Source organism: Arachis hypogaea, chromosome 19 (genome assembly GCF_003086295.3).
Source record: "Arachis hypogaea cultivar Tifrunner chromosome 19, arahy.Tifrunner.gnm2.J5K5, whole genome shotgun sequence".
NCBI lineage: Eukaryota > Viridiplantae > Streptophyta > Magnoliopsida > Fabales > Fabaceae > Arachis > Arachis hypogaea.
This window is the reverse complement of record NC_092054.1, coordinates 134062335-134082456: the sequence shown is the minus strand read 5'-3', so window position 1 is coordinate 134082456 and position 20122 is coordinate 134062335. Positions and strand designations below refer to the sequence as shown.

The 20122-nt window shown below is 35.6% G+C and overlaps 2 protein-coding genes across 3 annotated transcripts; both read right to left on the bottom strand.

Annotated features, from left to right (window-relative positions):
• Positions 1-3508: 3508 nt before the first annotated feature.
• Positions 3509-6714, bottom strand: LOC112776747 (cyclin-dependent kinase inhibitor 5). 2 transcript variants are annotated; one of them, XM_025820980.3, is made up of 3 exons: positions 6096-6714; positions 4123-4329; positions 3509-3997 (listed from the first exon to the last, which is right to left on the bottom strand). In XM_025820980.3, the coding sequence occupies exons 1-3, from the start codon at positions 6542-6544 to the stop codon at positions 3892-3894; spliced, it is 762 nt and encodes a 253-aa protein (XP_025676765.1). In that variant the 5' UTR covers positions 6545-6714; the 3' UTR covers positions 3509-3891. The 2 variants fall into 2 exon arrangements, with proteins under 2 accessions (XP_025676765.1, XP_025676766.1); XM_025820981.3 differs by having other exon boundaries at positions 4123-4326; positions 6096-6709.
• A 1697-nt stretch (positions 6715-8411) lies between these two features.
• LOC112778801 (uncharacterized) lies at positions 8412-8930 on the bottom strand. Its single transcript, XM_025823086.1, has one exon. It carries the CDS (start codon positions 8928-8930, stop codon positions 8412-8414), a length of 519 nt encoding a protein of 172 aa, XP_025678871.1.
• Between the last annotated feature and the right edge of the window lie 11192 nt (positions 8931-20122).

The window sequence follows — 20122 nt, the reverse complement described above, 5'->3', positions numbered from 1 at the left end:
GGTGAAAAAGAAGAAGAAGCAACAGCAGAAGATAAGGACGAGAAAGAGGAAGAGTTTTGAATTATACAGTCAGAATAAAAATACACCGAAAGACGACAATGATAATGACCATAATATAAGAAGACGACAATGACTATAACGATGATGAAGATAATGGAGAAAATGGAGGAAAAGGAAGGAGGAGAAAAAATTCTAATGAGAAAAGAAGGAGAAAGAGGAGGAGGAGGAAGAGGAGATGGTGTCGATAATAGCGATAACAAAAGAGAAAGATAACGAAAAAGAAGGAGAACAAGAACACGAAATATCAAGAATGATGAAAAAAGAAGAAACGCGTGAGATGAACTAGGTTAAAGAGACTTGTATAAACTTATTTATGTAAATGACTTATACGTAGAAAATAATTAATACAATAAAACATCATATAACTAACAAAAATACATATAACGGTCTAATATGATTAAAAAAAAAAAATTTAGCCACACTTTTGCCGCACCAACAAGAGTCAAAGAAAGAATCATGTGTGATTCAGTTTCATTGTCAAGTGTGATCAAGTGGGTGGGCAAATCATGAATACCCCATTTGAATTTACATGCATATAGAAGAAAATAAATAAATAGTACTAATAATCTGTCCAGAGTCCAGACACGCAAACATAATTTAGCAAAAAGAGACCAGTACTACAATACTATAACAGTACTACCACTATTCAATATTCATTGGGAATTGAGGATCTCTAAGTTAATCCCAATACCATTTGTGCATTATCCACCATACATCACTACCACTACATACTCACATTGAAAAAAACCAACACCACCATTATTCCAATCACCCAACTCCACATATGCTATGGAATTCCCTACTTCCATATTTTGCAGGAAGAATTACTGTTTTTTTGAACTATAGTCACTAGTGCTAACCAATACCTTGTTCTTGGGGTTAATTATTCGTATCATATTCAACCATTTTAATTATTAGATGTTCATAATATTAAAAAATTATAAGTATTCTAAAAATATTAGTATTTTAATCATTAAATTTAATTATATATTTTATAATAAAAATTAATAAATAAAATTATTAGAACACCAATGTTCTTTAAATATCTGATAATGATCTTCTCATAGTATTTTATATAAGAATATAAAGTAATCATGAGTCTTACACTTTTACAACCAAGAAAAATTAAAATATTATTATTCTATCATTAGATTGGACAAAATCATATAGGGTGCAGCATGAACACCAATCTAAGGAGAAATTGTAGGGTACAAGACCTTATTTTCACACAATATCATTATTTTGACCTAGGATCAATTGATTAATACTAGAACAATTGTTGGTAACTTTCTAATATTTTTCATCATTAAGAACATGGTGTTAGTTAAGTGGAATAGCTTTGTGTACTACTTCTAATACTTTAATTTTAAGCCTAAAGCTTTTTCAGTGACAAGACAACTAACGACACATGCCTAATGATGGAATAAAATATCATGTCTCAAATTTAGTGTATCTAAGAATCTTTTCAGCCAAAAGTTGTCATTGTGATTTTGTAACTAATTAAAATATTTGAAAAATTAACAACTATTTAAAGGGAAGTGCAAAAAAGAACACAAATCCACCAACAACCCGCTTTTAAAATTTATGGCAGTGTTTTGGATTCCTTGGCCTTTTAACTCATCAGAGACCTTTTTGTTTGTTCTGGCATGACCCTATTCAAAGATTCAATGCTTCATTTGATTGCTTATGAGGAAATCTCTATTGTTCTGAACGTGAAAAAATTTGGTTGCCATAGGGATAAGATAAAACACATTATGGGAATTTTTGTTGGGCATGCTTAGGCATATTGTCTTTAGTAAAGGACTGAAACAATGGCAGCCACATATATGAATTCTAGGCTCAATGATTGATAATCAATAAGTGAACCCTTTAATATTTATAAATTAAAAAACTTTTGTTTGAGAAATTTGGAGGGAAATAGCATTTTTATTTTGCACGATGTTAGTAGATTATGATGGAAAATATGAAACTTCTACAAAGAAAAAGCACCTCATCACTAATTTCTCTTCATTGAGGCTATAATAATCAACAGTTTTAAAAAAAAAAAAAAAAAATCATAGAATAGTTATAAATGCGTTTACTATTTTAAGGTATTTTTTATTTTATTGGGTGATCACTACAAAGGTTTTCGTTCTTCATTGTCAATTTTTTTTCTAAAATAACATGCTAGTAAGTAAACCAAATAATTTTGTTCGTTTATATTATTGTTGTGACCGAAATGGTTTATTCAACAAATAAATCTGATTCTGATGAAAATTCCAACTCTTTAAAATTAAAAAATTTTGAAAGTAACAATGGGATTCATTAGAATGCAAAGTTCAATATCTTGTTTGATTAAGGTAGTTATGGATTAAAATATTGAAAGATTAAAACCTGAGTTAAAATTTGTGGGAAAAAAAAGTACTAGAGTAGATTATACATTTATGAGCAAATTTATTGGTCCATATATTTGCAAAGAATTTATAGAATATACTAGTAAAAACTAAAAAGAATTGGCCTCTTGTTAATTTTGACTCAAATCAAATAGACCTGCAAACAGCAAAACTCCAAATTTTGCTGCAAAATAAACTTTATTGTCTCCATATCAGTCAGTCTACTCCAAGACATAACATGGAAAGCAAAATATTAAGATTTTTTTTTTCATTTTCAAAAGGGAAAAAAATTGCATATTCCAGTTTATATTCTAGTTCATATTGTACATCAAATTGTGTTTTATTACAACAGTTATTTGAAAACCACCAAATCCCAACAACTTTCCCTAGTATAATTCCTTATTATTCCGTAGATGCAACATCAACCTTAAGCTTCAGAGAAAGATGAGTTTCAAATGACAACGGATAAGGATGTTAATCCAAATTAAACTGAACTATTATTAAAAATAAATATAAAAAGGTACAAATGTCTCGGTATTGGCCTTTTTATTTTATTAGCAAAACTTAATATATAGTTAACAAAGTTCGAATAAAAACCTTCCATTCACTGAACAAATGAGAATCAGACCCAAAATAAAAAAGAGAAATAAATGAGACTTTCCTCCTAAAAAGTGCAAACAGAAATGTACACTCACAGTTCACACTTAATATAGGCCACAAAATAACTTGACCTACTGCTGCAACTACACAGCCAGGGTGAGAAATTTTGTGGCATCAGACTCAAAATGAGAAAGCATCCATTTCCAATTTGCAATGGTGTCCCGCAATGTCAGGGTTATCAAAATTTACAGAGTCGTTTTGTGGAGACATGATAACAGAGAAGACAAAAAGTTGCACTGTTTGCAATGTCCCACCACTATAGGACGCCAAAAAAGACCATCAGGTTTCAGCAGTGCAGCTACACGCCACAGAAAAAGCTACCACCATCTTAAACAAATAAATCATTCAGTGACATACCGGGACACATCCAATTTTTAATATAGCAGAAACACAGATGACAAAGGAAGTGTCAAAAGTTTAGACGGGGAAATTTGGGTCTTTATTTTCTAAGAGTTTGTTCAAGGTCCATCAGTACAAGTATAGACAAAGAAAGAGTAAAATACAAAAACAAAGAAGACCTAAGTGAATTCCTGTACCTCATACTGACCTCTTTTTTTTTTTTTTCACTTGTCTCTAATCCTACACCCTACAGCCCCTTCCTTTTCCCCCTTCATCTTCAATGATCTGTTAGACAAAGGACTTTGATTTGTATTGTTATGTAATCATCATCACCTCTGTAAGGTTACAGACCATTAGTCTACACAGCTTGAAAGTCCTACTTTCTTTACAAGTAAATAGAAGGTGATGGAAAATGGAAATAACACCACCACCGTTTTTGGCTATGTCTAACCCTGCTACGTTAAGGATGTCTTGATGGAACATTAATGCTGGCCTTGCCAGATTCCAATTTTTCCCATTCATAACGCCCGGGGAGTGGCTTCTCATTCACAGGATCGAAGTTGTACCTGCAGTTGAACCCACATGGGAAGTAATTAAATTAGATTGTTTTGTGATGATGATGGGGGGTGGGGTTGCGACAGTAAATGCGGTTAGGCAAGGAACTAAGAAACGCAAACTGTAGAAAGCATACTTCTCCATGAACTGCCTTTGCTGAGCCTGTTCGATTTCAGCAAAGAATTCATCCATTTCATGTGCCGTTGGGATTTGCCTTCTAGCTGCATTATCAGCTCTTCGAAAAGCTTCAGTTGAGCAAGTAGGTCTGGTAGTTGAACCTGGGGTCCGAATAATGTCTGGGTCCCTTATCAAACTGCATGGTGTTGATTCCCTAGTGTTTCTGCTGCAAATAATAAAGAGAGCAATTCTATTATACACCAGAAACAACAGAGACATGAGAGAAATTTAATGGCAAAAAGTAAAATAACAAGGAAACATCTCAAATAAGTATTGGTCCAAAACAACATTATTGATAAAATTTTCAGGCAGACCAGCACATTTAGAAAGCAAATAACACATTTAAATCCATTTCAAGTTTCAACTTAATTGATCATATCTAGAACATAAAGATATAAAAAGATTCAGTATTGCTCATTGTGTGTACTTAAAAGAGGCATGCATAAGTCCCTTCCCTTTATAGACATCCATCATTCTCTTAAGATTTTTAAAACTAAAATCAGCCTCCAGAGATACGAATTGAGTAATTTCATCACTGGACTTCTCCCACTCGTCGTAATTTATTACCTTTGTTGCATAATCCAAATTCAGCAGAACAAGAGTAGAGAAATTAAAATAATATGGTTGCTCAACCAAAAGACAAGTAAAAGTATCAAATTGAGGAAAAGGTTAAATTTTCAGCTCTTTAACAAAGTATCAATACTTTTGATTTTTTTTTTTTTTTTTTGAAAAAAAAGGGCCACATCAGTAACAGCTTCCTGTTGAACAAAGATTCTGTAGGTATCAACTGCAATAAGATAATATAAATCTATCCGATCTGTGTTGCCAACCTCAATTGGTGGGATATGTTTGGTTGTCGTTGAAAATATTCTGTACGTTACTTTCAAAACGACATCTTCAAATGAACAGGAACCATTTACAGGATATCGGGTGAGCAAGTACAAAGAGAATTTGACAAAGCAAGCACATTAAACACTTTGTAGGAGAATACACAATCTAATTCTCCGAAAACCTTGAGTGTGGAAACAAAGGATGGTAAAAAAAAAAAAAAAGATTAAAGGACTTTGACAACCATAAAAAACATAATTGACAAATACATTAACACTCAAATGACTGAAGGGAAGCGGGATTTGGGAAGAACAGTTAGTTAAGAAGAAAATCCTTGTATAAAACCGAATACAACATACAGGTATTCAATGCAAAAATCAACAAACACAAAATATAAACTTAACAATATTTAATCATCTTTTGAACTGAAACTTAGGAACAAATTGCATGACAGTGAACCAAAGAACAAAACCTAATTAAAAATAATATTCATCCCCCTTCCCATGAAGTTCTACAGTTAGTAACAGAATGCTTGCATTTCAAGAATGTTCAGACAAACAAAACAGAATAACATCCAGATAAAAAAAAACGATTTCCAGCTTCAGATTCAGCTCCTTCTTTGTCTCGCATCTTCTCTTTCAACCAAATAAACCATAAATCTCAATAATAAGGTACACATTGACCATGATCTTGTTAACAGTTCATCACAGAAAAAGAACTACACAAAAATATGAAAGAAAAACAACAATCTCAGAAACACTGCATCACCCCACGGCATTAACTAAATTTCAAATGCAGACCAATCAAATAATAATAATAATAATAATAATAATAATAATAATAATAATAATAATAATAAATTAATTAATTAATTAATTAATTAATTACTTAATTAATTAAACTAAAAGAAAACTCGTTTTCAGCTTTACTCACTCTAATATCGCGTTTACAAAATCAAATACCACCAAAGAAAGCCGTTCCAATTGAAAATTCAACAATCAAATTCAAAATAAAAATAAAATAAAAATAAAAAGTAAAAAAAAATCAACTAACAAAAAATAAATAACGAATGGACCGCGGGTTAAAATTAAACGACAAACTCACCTCTCTCTACCTTCAAAATCCAACACATTTTCCCCAAACGATGCTTCTTCAGCAGCACCAGCACCAGCACCTTCGTCAACATTCTCATGCACGACCCCTTTCTCCTTCTCCTCCTCCTCCTTCGGGCCTTCCTCAGCTTCGGACCTGATCCCGAGCCTGTGACCAGAGCTAGGGTTCGGTAGCGGTGACTTAGGGTTCTGGTTGTTTCTTGGACGCTTTGAAGAATTGGAGGAATCATTGGATGGAATCGAAGTGGGAGGCTTGTGGAGGCGGCGACTTCGGAGCTGGAGGTAGCTGCCGGCGGCGGCGGAAGCGGAAGAAAGCTCCGGCGACTGGGATTTCTGGAGGGCTAGGGTTTTGGCGCGGGTTCGAACACCGAAGTAAGAGGTTGTGGTGTCTAATAGCGAGACTTCGCCTTTGGGTTTGGCTTTCTTCATGTACTTTCCCATTGAGACCCTCACAGAGAGAGAGAGAAAGGAAGAAGCTCAGAGCAGAGAAGAGCGAGAAAGAAGAATACAAAGACGAGAGAAAAGAGGTGAAAGGAGCAAAGTGGGGTTTGTTTTTCAGTTTTTTTTAGGACAGAGAAAGATGTGAGACAAGGAAAAAGGAAAAAACGGGCGAATATTTTGCTATTTATAATCCTCTTATTATTATTTGTGACTACTGTCTAGTGACTTAGTGGACTAATTTTTTAACATATGGATAATTTTAAGGTTTTTTATTTAAATTAAATAAATTTTTATTTATGGAAATACATAAAATAAATATCATTTACAAAAATACGCAAGGTGACATATTTTGAATACTCTGTACAAAAGATAATTAAACGCATATCTTGGATATTGAGTGCTTTAAATATAAAACACATCATTATTATATATTCTAAATGCACTCAAATTGTATAATTTTTTTATTTAAATTAAATAAATATAATATTTATCAAAATAAATAAACGTTGAAGAAATTATCAAAATACATATTCAGTCACATCTCGGGTGTATTGATCACGTACTGTGATAGAGTGTCTGTGAACTATATCTCGGGTGCAACCGTAATATGAACATAAGCATATCTCGGATACACTGCACTCAGATATGCGCATTTTTTGATTCGGGTCAGTACATTCGAGATAGGGGGAAAGATCCAAGGTATTATCAGACTTGTCTTCTATTTGTTTACCCATTTTGGTGTATACTTTTTTTATGAAAATATTGTAATGTTGTAGATGAAAAATGGGCCTGTAACATCGAAAGTAACCAGTTATACAGAAATTATGCTTCATTACACATTAAACACATTCAATAACAATCACTACATCAAAGTGACAACATTGGAACAAAAAGGCCTAAACCCAAAATTGCATGCGTCATCGTGGATCCGAGTAGGGTGCATTGGGACACCCACGTCTAGTGTGGCCCTCTCTGCGGCAGAGCCCACATCTCTTCTCCGCACGCTCAATGGCATCCATCTGGATCCATGTGGATACCGGCCTTCCCGATGCCTTCCCCCTCATGGCTGAGTTGGACTTCAGGCGTGCACCGTACCATGGAGGCCACATCTTTTCGTCTGGTATCGCTTGAATACAGAGGCCATCGTGTACACGGGGTCCACGAAATGACCCTACTCCATACTCGCAGCTGCACATGCCGCCAGGACATGTCGACATGGGTAATGCAATTACTGGAACAGGCCGCAGTCGCATGTACGCTCGGTCAGACAAACCCGATATAAAGTATGTGACATACCATCCACTGGCTCCATCTCTTCCACGCTAAAAATGGATGCCCTACGATCACAATGGGTGACTAGCAACATCGGCAGGCTCTCTCTGTTCTTATCTATAGCTGCCAACAGCCGCTGCGAGTAGATCTATCCACCTTGTAACTGAGCATGTGCTTCACGTCCTCTACGCACGAACAACTGTTGCAACCTCTCATACGTTGCCCGAACAATCGCTGCCATTGGAAGATTCCTCATTCCCTTCAGCACGTCATTTATACACTTCGATAGGTTCGTTGTCATGTGACCATACCGACGACCTTCGTCGCAATGTTGCAACCACAAATCCTTCCTAAAACGAAGATTCCAATCCACCATCTCACGGAATAGTGTACCCAAAGTATCCAAGTACCACTCGCATCCCTCCTTACTTGGACTGTACGCAGCATTTATAAGGTATCTCTTATCCTCGGCCAATTTGAACCTGGAATTGAAGTTTGAAGCCATGTGCTAGATGCAGTAAGCATGATATGCTAATAGAGGATGCCATCCACTATGAGGTGCATTGAGAGCGGCGCGAATGGCCTGTGATCTATCTTATATGATCAGGATTCCTGGCTGTGGAGTAACATGTTGTCTCAAATTTGAGAGGAAAAACGACCATGACTCCGTTGTCTCAGACTTCACTAATGAGAAAGCTACGGGAAGAATATTGTTGTTACCATCTTGAGCCATAGCAATTAAAAGCATGCCCCTGTACTTGCCATACAAATGTGTTTCGTCCACCGATACAAATGGCTTGCAATGCTTAAACGCTTCACTACATGGAGGAAATGTCCAGAAAACCGTATCAAACTGACTCCACTCTCCGTCAATCATATTCACGTTGTAATAAGGGACAACAATGCATTCGTGGATCGTACCTGTGAGGCATTCCTGCAAAGCTTGTAAGAGCGCCAGAATCCTATTGTATGACTCTTCCCAGTCGCCATAGATCTTGGCAATCGCCTTTTGTTTTGCCATCCATATCTTCCGATACGAGGGCTTAAAATGGTAAATGTGATGGACAACACTTTGCAACACTGAGATAGACACCGACAGATCAGTCTTTATCATAGGTAACACGACCTTGCAAATCAACCCACTATCCAGTTGCGCATGGTCCTAAGACACGGTTCGTGTCAGATAGGTATGTGATCCACCGAATCAATGTACCTCCCTGCAAATTTCGCTCCAATATCAACAACATGCTAAACAAAAAACTAACGTATAGAGTCTAATGCATCCACAATATAACGTAAAATATACCAGTAATTCAAGTTCTGTCGCAATGCCACATGAAGACTCCATGGACAACTGATGAGCTATATTTTGTCGGTATAGAATTTTTCAAAAGAGTTATGTCGTGAGTATAGTCTAAACCAACAAGTTATAACACATCAAACATAGAAAATGTGTGTCCACAATTCAAATCAATAACCGAGAGTATTAGTCTTGAGTCGTTCTCCCTAGGAGTTGCCTTAGGATGCACCTCATTGGTTAGGAATCTCTTGGCGTTTGAGGTTGAATATGAGAAGTGTAAACTAGCTTGCATAAAATTAATGAACAAATGACAATGAAACTAAGGGACACAAAGAATTTGAAATCAAGCAAGAGTGAATGACAATCAATCAATATAAAAGCCTTGGCTAGGGTTGAGAATTGGAAGTCCTATCACCATTATCTCCATCAATTGTGACATCAATTGGTTATTGCTCCACTTAGTTAACCTCCAACTATGAAGAAAAGTCAAGTAGAGATAATCAATTTGAGTCCACAGGTCCTAGTCTAATCCTAGGGAGAGACTAGAGTTAGTGTCATTCAAATCAATTAGCAATTTTCAATTATCAATCAACAAAAGACCTTGATAATTCAAGTGTCTCCAATTACCCAACCCCTAAGCCAAGAGTGAAGATTTACTCCATAGCTATAGTTGACATTTTCTCAAACAATTGGTGATCAATAATGGAAGACATCATAAAATTGAGAAGAGAATGTGAATTAAAGCTTCCTATTACAAACAATCAACAACAATCAAACAACTAACAACAATGAATATGAAATTCCTCAATTAATAGGAATCAAAGTAACAATATTCAAATTCAAGATCTACAATGCTAGAGTAACAAAAACACTAAATTGAGAATAGAATAAGAAGATCTATAATCTAGAACAACGTAAAATTCAATCAAATTCAGATCTCACCAAATGATCCAAGTACAATTGGGATTGAGGAAGCCAAAAACCTAGAGAGAAGTTGGAGTTTCTCTCTCTAAAAAAATTGTAACTTCCCAAAACTAACTAAAAGTGTGTAAAAGATGTGTCCTCCTTCATTCCTTGGTTCTTTTAATCTTTTCCCGCTAGAATTCCACTCAGAATTGGGCAAGGAGCTTCTCTGAAATCGCCAGGCACGTTTTCATTAAAGAGGTCACGTGCGCGCGTCACGCGTACGCGTCGTCTGGGTTTTGTGATCCACGCGTACGCGTCAGGCGTGCGTACGCGTCGATGAAAATTCTGCCCAGCCACGCGTATGCGTCCATGCTTGCGCCCCAATTCCAGAATTCAGCTTCCACGCGTGCGCGTCGATGTCAATACTTCAAAGCTCCATTTTTCATGCTCCTTCCACTAATGCATGCTTCCTTCCTCTCTTCTAGACCATTCCTGCCCCTATAAACTCTGAAATCACTCAATAAACAGATCACGGCATCGAATGGTAATAGAGGGAGATAAAAATATAGCACAATTAAGGCCTAAAAAGCATGTTTTCATTCATCAAGAAAAATTGGGAAGGAAACACAAAACTATGCATTTTACATGGATAAGTATGATAGAATGTTGATAAAACCCTCTAAATTCTACACAAAATATACCCTAAGATCGGGGCTCATCAACAACCATTTGTGAATTGCTTGCATCAACAGTGATATTTAAGCCTATCTGACTCCAGCACTCTGTACTCCGCATTCTATCGGATATTGTAGTTCTTCACTGCTGTTAGAACTGCTTCTCGGTTGTTGAACCTATGCCCAATTCGGAATTCCACCCGACTATCCGTATTGTAATCCTCCCCGTCCCCAGTGTTCAAAAGATCGTCCGACTGCATTGCATCCAAGTTCAATGTTTGATAATGGCTAGGAACATCCGACAGCCAAGGAATGGCCAAAGGGAGAGGCAGCAGAAACCTACCAACACTGCCGTTGGGAGTCTCTGGCACAAACTCATCTTCTGACATTGTATCGCTTGACGACCCGGACCCGGCAACATAGGTTGAATTGCCCTCACTGTCGGAATCGTCGGCACTATCATGAGGTCGGTGTCGTCTCGAGCGGCATGACTTTAGGAGCTGAAGGAGACTGTCCATCCCAACAACTACATCATGGACCGCAGCATATAACTCCATCACATGTTGGGGCATCAGTCCTGCATGTACGCCGAACATTACCCTCACATGATGATCCCCATCTATCCAGAATAATCGGTTCGTAAATCCACCGTTCGGAAGCACATACAGAAATCTATATGCAACCCTCCCAACTTCCTTTGTTCCTACTCCTCCCATATTGCTCAGCATGACTGTCTTTAGCGCATCCAGGATATCAACCCGGTAAGTGTGCAACATCACAGTGTTGTCAGACTCAAAAAACTCTCCTTCATCATCGTGTCTGACTATCCCATTCGAATAAACCACCACAAAGAAGTATTGATTATTCTCCATCAGAACAAAACCGAAAGAAGAGAAAGAAAAGAATGGTTTGTGAATTATGTGATGAGAGGTATTAGGATGGTGTCTATAAATAGACTTATTTTACAACATATCTTAGGTACATAGACATCTATATCATAATACACATATCATAGGTACTAAGACCCTAATTATAATCTTGACTATATCTCGGATACTAAGGGGGGCATTTGGATCTTTTCCCTTATCTCGGATGCACTGACCCGAATCAAAAAACACGCGTATCTCGGGTGCAGTGTATCCGAGATATGCTTATGTTCATATCATGGTTGCACCCGAGATATGGTTCGTAGACACGATCACAGTACGGGGTCAGTATACCCGAGATGTGGTCATTTTGGAGAATGATACTTAGTACCCGAGATATGACTAAAGATGTATTTTAGTAATTTCTTCAACGTTTATTTATTTTAGTAATACTATATTTATTTAATTTAAATAAAAATAAATCCCAAATTATTATATAGAAGAAGAAATCAGATAACCAGTACCTGAATACGTACATAGTGAATTAAAGTACTCAATGTTCGAGATATAATCAAATGTCTATAAAAATAAGTAGCAACCAAAGATCTATTGTTTATTTGATTCTTTTTTATGTTTTGAGAAGTTTTGAAGTTACATATGGCTTAACGCCAGAATTACGTGCGCTTCAAGAATATTAATCGATCAAATATGATATGGTACGTGGTTAGAAATCTAAATTTCGAAATCAGTTAGTTTGTCTGTTCTTTTATTTTAAATAATTAATTTGTTAAAGTTTTAGGATATTTTGATTTATTTAAATTTAAATTTGATATATTATTATTTTTTTATTTAATTAGTTAGAAATTTTATATATGTTCTATATGTTAGGATATTTCAATTTTAGTAGTTAAAGTACGCATTATTAGTGTTAGAAATGTTACTTTAAATTTAAATGGTTTAGATTGTTCAAATTCTTAAAAGAGTATTATTAACATTAAAACACGGTTAACTAATATAAAGCTATAGTTATTTTAGCGCAAATTTTTTTTATTAAGTTAAAATGTTAATAATATAATTAAATTAAATTAAAATTTTAATTAAGTTAAATTATTTAATTAAATTGTTTGCTCTTTTATAATTAAATTTACTCCATTATCTATATAATATATAGTGACATTGTATTATTTAATTAGTTAATTGTATATGAAATTATATGTTTTTAATTAAATTATTAACTAAATTATATAAGAACATTATATTATTAGTCAATCGTATGATTCAATTAATTAATTCATATTTTGTTTGTAAAATTATTGAGAGGATCAATAAACAACGTTGTTATAGTTACCATGGTTGCTTTTGCTACATCGCATAACGTTGTCTATATCACTTTCTAACGTATTGCTACTATATATTAGGGAGGTTGGGTTCGGACATGCAGTAAAGTTAAGGGATTTTATCTTTGACAATGTCTTGCTCTCTGCATTTGTGAAGCGGTGGAGATCCGGAACCCATATTTTTCACTTTTCGTAGGGTGAGGTCACCATCACACTCCAATACGTGGCTTACCATCTTGGTTAGCGTACAGATGGTGACCCAATTGGCGGATACATTAAGAACTTCCAGCAATACCATAGGCACTCCACATGACAGTGGGTTGAGGACTTACTAGGTGATAGACCTCCACCTCAAGGACATGAAACAGAGTTTTGAGTTGAAGATAACATGACTTAGGAATAGCGTTGCACACATTTCTCCGATTGCAGACCTAGATACTCTTTGCAAGTATGCCAGAGTTACTTGCTTATGTTGATAGGGGGATATTTGTTTACGGGCAAGTCAACCAGCTTTAATTTGTTCCCTTTAGATGGTTGTCGCTGCTGGAGGATTTTGATAGCTGCAGATGATTGTTGTGGGTTCTACAATTCTGTCACACATCTACCATTCGCTCTGCAGCGCTGCTCGACGTGACGTGACAAACATCACCGGGTGCGTACCATTGGTGATGTCGTGGATTTACCATCGGTTTTCATCCTTCTGTCCCCTATATATGATTTAGTCAGATTTCTACTTGCCTCGCGATTAGTGATGTTTATTTGTTATTGTCTATTGTTACTATGTGCAATATTAAGATCTAAACATAATTTTTCATCCTTCAATAGGTTGGTAGGACTCGGGCAGCAGACTAGGGACCACCATCATAAAGAGGAGTACGATTGTAGCACATGCTTGCATCTATAATGGTATTTTAGTCTATCAGACTCCAAAATTATGTATTAACAACATCTTTACTCATGAACCTATGGCTGACCTGAAATTCAACGCCTCCATCCGTGTTGTAATCTTCCAGTTCACTACGGTTGAAAGGATCATCTAGTTGCATTACTTCGAAATTAAGAGTCTAATAGTGGCTTGGAACTTCTGACAACTGTAGAATGGTCAGTGGTGGAGGAAGAAGAACCCAGACACCACCATTCGATGGAGTCTCCGACACAAACTTGTTAGAGGATAAACTCTCGTTAGATGATCCAGATGCGGCAACATAATCTGAATCAGAATCACTAAAGTCTTCCTCGACATGATCAACTAGTTTGGCAAAGTGAATCGGTTTCACCGCTATGGGTTTGAGGACGACGACCCACAACCACCACCTATGTCATGAACCGCAGCATACCATTCCATCACATGCTACGACATTAGCCTCGTATATACGTCGAACATGAACATCACATGTTGGTTAGCTTCGACCCAAAATGTCCTGTTTCGAAATGGAGCACTGATAAAAATCTATACGCAACTCTCCCAACTTCCTTAGAACCAAGTGTACATGTACCTATACTAGTCAAAATGAGATTCTTTAGTGCGTCCAAAGATCAAGACGGCAAGTGCCCAACATCATAGGTGAATCGCCTTTAAATATCACTCCCCTCGCCGCTTCTAATTATCCCATTCAGATAACCAGAAAAAAAAATCTAATTGCTAACCATGTGTTTGAAGAATAAAGAAAGGAAAACACAAATTAGTAGAATTGGTATAGTGTGATGAGTCAAGAATCTCTTTATATATTATATTTTTACAGTATATCTAGGCTACTGAGTCACCTAGATAGAAATAAACATATATTGGGTATTAAGTACCCTAGTTATGTATATGCACATATTCCGAATACTCAACACCCTAAATATGCAAATGTATATATTCTGGGTACTAAGTATCCGATTTCCATACAAAGGTGCAGTTTGTTTGTATCTTAGGTGCAATCGATTTATTTATTTTAAAGGTTGTTTATTATCCCAGGTACTGAATTATCAGATTGTATTTTTAATAGTCTTTGTGGCTTAGTACTTGAGATGTGTAATGGGTATTTAAAAAAGTAAATATTCTACAAATTAAAAAGTTTTTTTCATAAATAAAAATTTATTTAATTTAAATATAAAAACCGTAATTTTAATGCAAAATACAAAATATTTGGTTATTTTGATATTTTATAATAAAAATATTTTTTATTATAAAGAAATAAAAATTGACATTTTGTAAAAATAATATTTTTTTAATTATAGAAAGACGAGGACCGACAATAATGTATAATACATAATTTGAGTCATTTTTTAAAAAATTCACTCTTAATAATTAAAAATTAAAAAAAATCTGACTTAGTGAGTATTAGTTTACACGGTCAAATATAAATAAATAAAATGTATTAGTAGTTTGACTATTATTATTAATTAAAATTATTAAATAAAATGTTTTATAATAGAGAAAAATGACAATGCTTTTTGTACAATTCAAAAAATTTTTTATCATAATTTTTTTTTCACATTCTTAACAAGAACCTATGTCATATTTAAAAAATTTTGGTGTCAAAATTGAGAATCTTCTTTGTATCACGATTAAAAAGTTTTGGTACTATTTTTTTTTTTATAAATTTTGCATAACTTAAAACTCCTCATCCTCCTCTTCTTCTTCTTCTCTTTTATCGTTATTTTCTTCTTTTTTTATTTATCTTCTCCTTCTTGATTCACTTTCTTATGATTCTTCTTATTTTATCAAGAAAAAAAGAAAAAAAAAATAAAAATATATAATGCTGCAAAACCACCAAAAAGAGGAAGAGAAAAAGAAAAAAAAAGTGCAGCAACAACAACAATAAAATAATGATGATGAGGAGGAAACATGTGAAGAAGAAAGGCGAAAAAAAAGTATTCATATTAAAGAGCGTAGGATACGAAACGTTTATGTTAGTGGAGTGTTACGTTGAAACGTATTTAACATGCTCTTATTAATGAAATTAATTTTTGTTAAGTTTGAACTAACTTGGTTGAACTTGATTGCTAACAAACTTTGGAGGTATAGTGAAACCTGTAAATAAAATGCTAATTTCATATATTTTTTGGTATCTAAATACTAAATATTATATGATTGCGAGAAGAACGGATTGGCTTATTTTCTATTTTTCTTAATAAATCTTTTTTCTTTAGGTAATAGTATACCAGATTATGTTAATAGATTTTAATGATTTAAGAAATATCAAAAAAACTAAAAAGGTAGTTATTAAATTTTATTTTTCTTATAATGGATTATAATTTATTGTTTGTGTTGTGATAAACATGATGATGCGGATGCCCATTTATTATATGGGCGGCTGATTTTTCCTATGAAAGAATGAAGTTCCCAAGTTAAACTAAACTTAAATGAAGTTTGGAAAAGTCAACATTTTACCTCTATAAATAGTGAGGTCTCATAGAATTGATGTACAATAAAAAATTACTCTTCTCTTTCATATATAATATAAATCTTCTTTTCTCTATCTCTCGCCGTAGGTGTTAATATATAATATTAATATATAAATCATTTCTATTAGTGTGAGATATTAATTGTGGTGAATACTACTATTAAAGTTATCTATTTACACTTCTTTATTTTATATTTATTTTTTCTTCTTTATTTATTTATTTATTTATTGTAACACGCTATCAGCACGAGACTCTGATAAAATTTTAGGAAGACTCAAGTAACAAATTTTCATTATGTCGAAGCTCTCTCATCTTGAATTTAATGCTCTTGATATATCTGGAATCAACTATTTATCATGATACTAGATGTCAAAATCCATCTTGATTTAATGGATTTTGGAGATACCATTAAGGTTGAAAATAATGCATCCGAGAAGAATAAAGCCAAAACCATGATCTTCCTTCATCGTCATCTTGACGAAGGATTGAAAAATGAATATCTCATATTAAAAGATCCTGCAGATCTGTGGAAAGACCTTGAAGAAAGGTATAATCATCAAAAGACGGTGATACTTCCTCAAATCCGATATGAATGGAGCACTTGCGTCTACAAGATTTTAAATCCATAAATGAATATAATTCAGCAATGTTTTGAATCACCTAACGAATAAAATTATTTGGGAAAAAGATAACTAAGAATGACATGTTAGAGAAAACTTTTTCGACCTTCCATGCCTCGAATGTGCTTCTGCAGCAGCAGTATCGAGAAAAAAAATTTAAAAAATATTCTGATTGTTGCTGAATACAATAATGAATTGCTCTAAAAAAAAATCATGAAGCGTGCCCAGATGGCGCCGCCCCATTTCCTAAAGCAAATGTGACAAATCATTACTCCAGAAGAGGTAAATGGCAAAATTTTGGTAACAAAAAAATTATGGAAGGAAAAAAAATATGTTCACAAGAAAGGATCTCACCAGAAGTGGGATAAAGAAAGAAATAATGGGTAAAATAAATCAACAGAGGATAAATGTTTTCGTTGTGGTGGAAAGGACCATTGGTCACGTACCTATTGTACCCCAAGGCACCTAGTCGATCTTTATCAAGCATCTTTGAAAAAGGACGACAAAGGAAAGGCGACGAATTTTGTTTCAAATGATGCTAAAAATTACACCACTCATTATGATGTATCTGATTTCTTTGAGGATCTTGAAGGAAATATTGGCCATTTGATCAATGATGAAAAAGTTTAATATGTGGGTTTGTTAAGTATTCATGTAAATAAATAATGTAAGAAACTTTTTGTTAAGTTTTATTTTCTATGCATTTGATTTTTAAGTATGATGAATATAAATAATGTTTAATAAAATATTTATGAATTTCAAAATTACTAAATGTGCCAAGATAATAATAATAAAGTTTTTAGTATATACTATACTTCTTAGAAAAATATTTTCAATCGGTCACACTCAGGGCGTCGAGGAACAAATGCTGGAGAAAAAACTGACTCTAGCGCTGGCGATAGAATCAGGGGCAGTGTTGTATAATGAGGAGAACGACATAATGGCCATTCTTCAGGCACAGAATGAGGAAATTGCATGGAAGAAGAAGCTGGCTAAGCAGAAGGAGAAGATGAGACCGTGCAGACCCAAAAATAAAAACCAGGTGTGTTATAATGGTTCTAAATGAATTTCAGTTTTTGGAATGTTAGGGGGTTACGGGGTGATGGGAAGATGCGAATGGTAAAGGACTTAAAGAATAAACATAACTTGAGCATGGTAGGTTTGATTGAGACGAAAAGAATGGTAGTGATGAGGTTTGATGTAGCACATATTTGGGGGAAGGATGGGGCGGGGTGGGAGTTTGTAGGCTCCAATGGTGCATCTGGGGGTCTTTTGTTGATTTGGGATGAAATATTTTTTGACATGAAAAATTGCTATAAGGGGGATAGGTGGTTGTGTGTTGAAGGAGTCGTGTTAAAGAATAGTGTTCACTGTGCATTTTCTTGGTCTATGGTGCACATAGTAGAGATGAGAAGAGTCATGTGTGGGAGGAGTTGAGCTACATAGCTGGATTATGTCAGGTTCCGTCCTGTTTTATAGGAGATTTTAATGAAGTTGTGAATGTGGAGGATCGAAAAGATGCAACTAGTTTATCTCTGGCTACGGAAGATTTCAAGCTTTGGATCCAGGATATGCACCTAGTGGATTTTCCGCTCACGGATCGTAAGTATACTTGGTTTCATGGCCGGTCGTGCAGTCGGATTGATAGAGCTCTGGTTAGTGTGGATTGGCTATAAGAGTTCCCTAAGACTCGGTTAAGGGGCGGACCAAGGGGTTTGTCGGATCACTGCCCTATCATAGTGGAGGAGAAAATGATGCGTCGAGGTCCTAGGCCGTTCCGTAGTCTTGACTCCTGGTTTACACACATAGGTTTTCTTAGAATGGTTAGGGAGGAATGGAGAGGTTTAGGGGAGATGCAGTTCACAGATAAGTTGAGGGCGTTGACGGCTCCTTTGGGAAGATGACATAAGGTCAATTTTGGGGAGATGGACAACAAGATTCTGAAGTTGGAGGAAGAAATCAAGAAGGTGGACGAGTTGGTAGGTAGTGGAGTGTATGATGGAACTATGGAGGCCAGGAGAAGGGCGTTAGTTACATGATGTGAGAAGTGGTATGTTAGGAAGGAAATTCACTGGAAGCAGATGTCTCGGTCTCAGCATACGAAGGATATGGACAAGAACACAAGGTATTTCCACAGTATAGCTTTGGCGAGAAAAAGAAATAACAAGATTGATTCTTTAGTAGTTAATGGCAGACTGGTAAGGAACCAAGCTAGAATAAAAATAGCTATCAGAGAGTTCTACAAAGAACTATATCATCAGGAAGATTCTCCTGTGTTGGGATTCAGAGATGGTCTGGTGGAGAGGATAGAGGAGGTGGACTCTGTTGCCTTGGAGACGTTGCCTTCAACCAAAGAGATCAGAGAGGCAGTTTGGGATTGTGAGTCATCTAAGGTGCCGGGTTCTGATGGATACAACATGAATTTCATAAAGAGATGTTGGGCTTAGATTGGGCCGGACTTCACGGCAGCTGTAATGGGGTTCTTTCAAACGTCAAGATTACCGGCGGAGTCAAATGTAACTTGGATGGCGTTGGCTCCCAAGTTTGTTGGTGCGAAAGAGTAAAGACCTGAGACCAATTAGTATGGTTGGGTGTGTGTATAAGGTTATCTCGAAGGTGTTGGTCAGGAGGATGAGGTTGGTAATGCCAAGGCTCGTAGGGGAGATGCAGAGTGCTTTTGTAAAGGGCAGTAAAATCCATGATGGGGCTCTGATAGCCTGTGAAACGGTCCACTAGCTTAAAAGGAGGAATAAAGAGGCAGCCATAATCAAGTTAGATTTCCAAAAAGCTTACGACCGAGTCAAGTGAAGCTTTGTGGATATTGTGTTGGAAAAGATGGGGTTTGGTTGCAGGTGGAGGACATGGGTTAGGGAGTGTGTGACCACAGCCTCTATGTCGGTCTTGATAAATGGCTCGCCGACGAAACCTTTCAAAATGGAGAGGGGTTTGAGACAAGGCGACCCCCTCTCTCCTTTCTTGTTTGTCTTAGTTGTGGATGTTCTACATAGAATAGTTGGGGAGGCAGTCAGGAACAGGCATATCTCTCCGTTGGTAGTTGGTAGTGATAGGGTGGAGCTTTAACATCTTCAGTTTGCTGATGATACTATCCTGTTTTGCCCACCAGAAGATGAGACCATGAAGAACTACAAGCGGCTGCTGCGGTTGTTTGAGTTGATGTCCGGGCTCAGTATCAATTTTGATAAGTCCAGT

Bases quoted from the DNA above. Each gene is read 5' to 3' on its own strand.
- LOC112776747 (XM_025820980.3), bottom strand. From the start codon at position 6,544: ATGGGAAAGTACATGAAGAAAGCCAAACCCAAAGGCGAAGTCTCGCTA. The intron at 4,330-6,095 runs GTGAGTTTGTCG...TATTATTTGCAG, and splicing joins GATTTTGAAGGTAGAGAGAG to CAGAAACACTAGGGAATCAA. The intron at 3,998-4,122 runs GTATGCTTTCTA...GTTCAACTGCAG, and splicing joins CAAAGGCAGTTCATGGAGAA to GTACAACTTCGATCCTGTGA.
- LOC112778801 (XM_025823086.1), bottom strand. From the start codon at position 8,930: ATGATAAAGACTGATCTGTCGGTGTCTATCTCAGTGTTGCAAAGTGTT.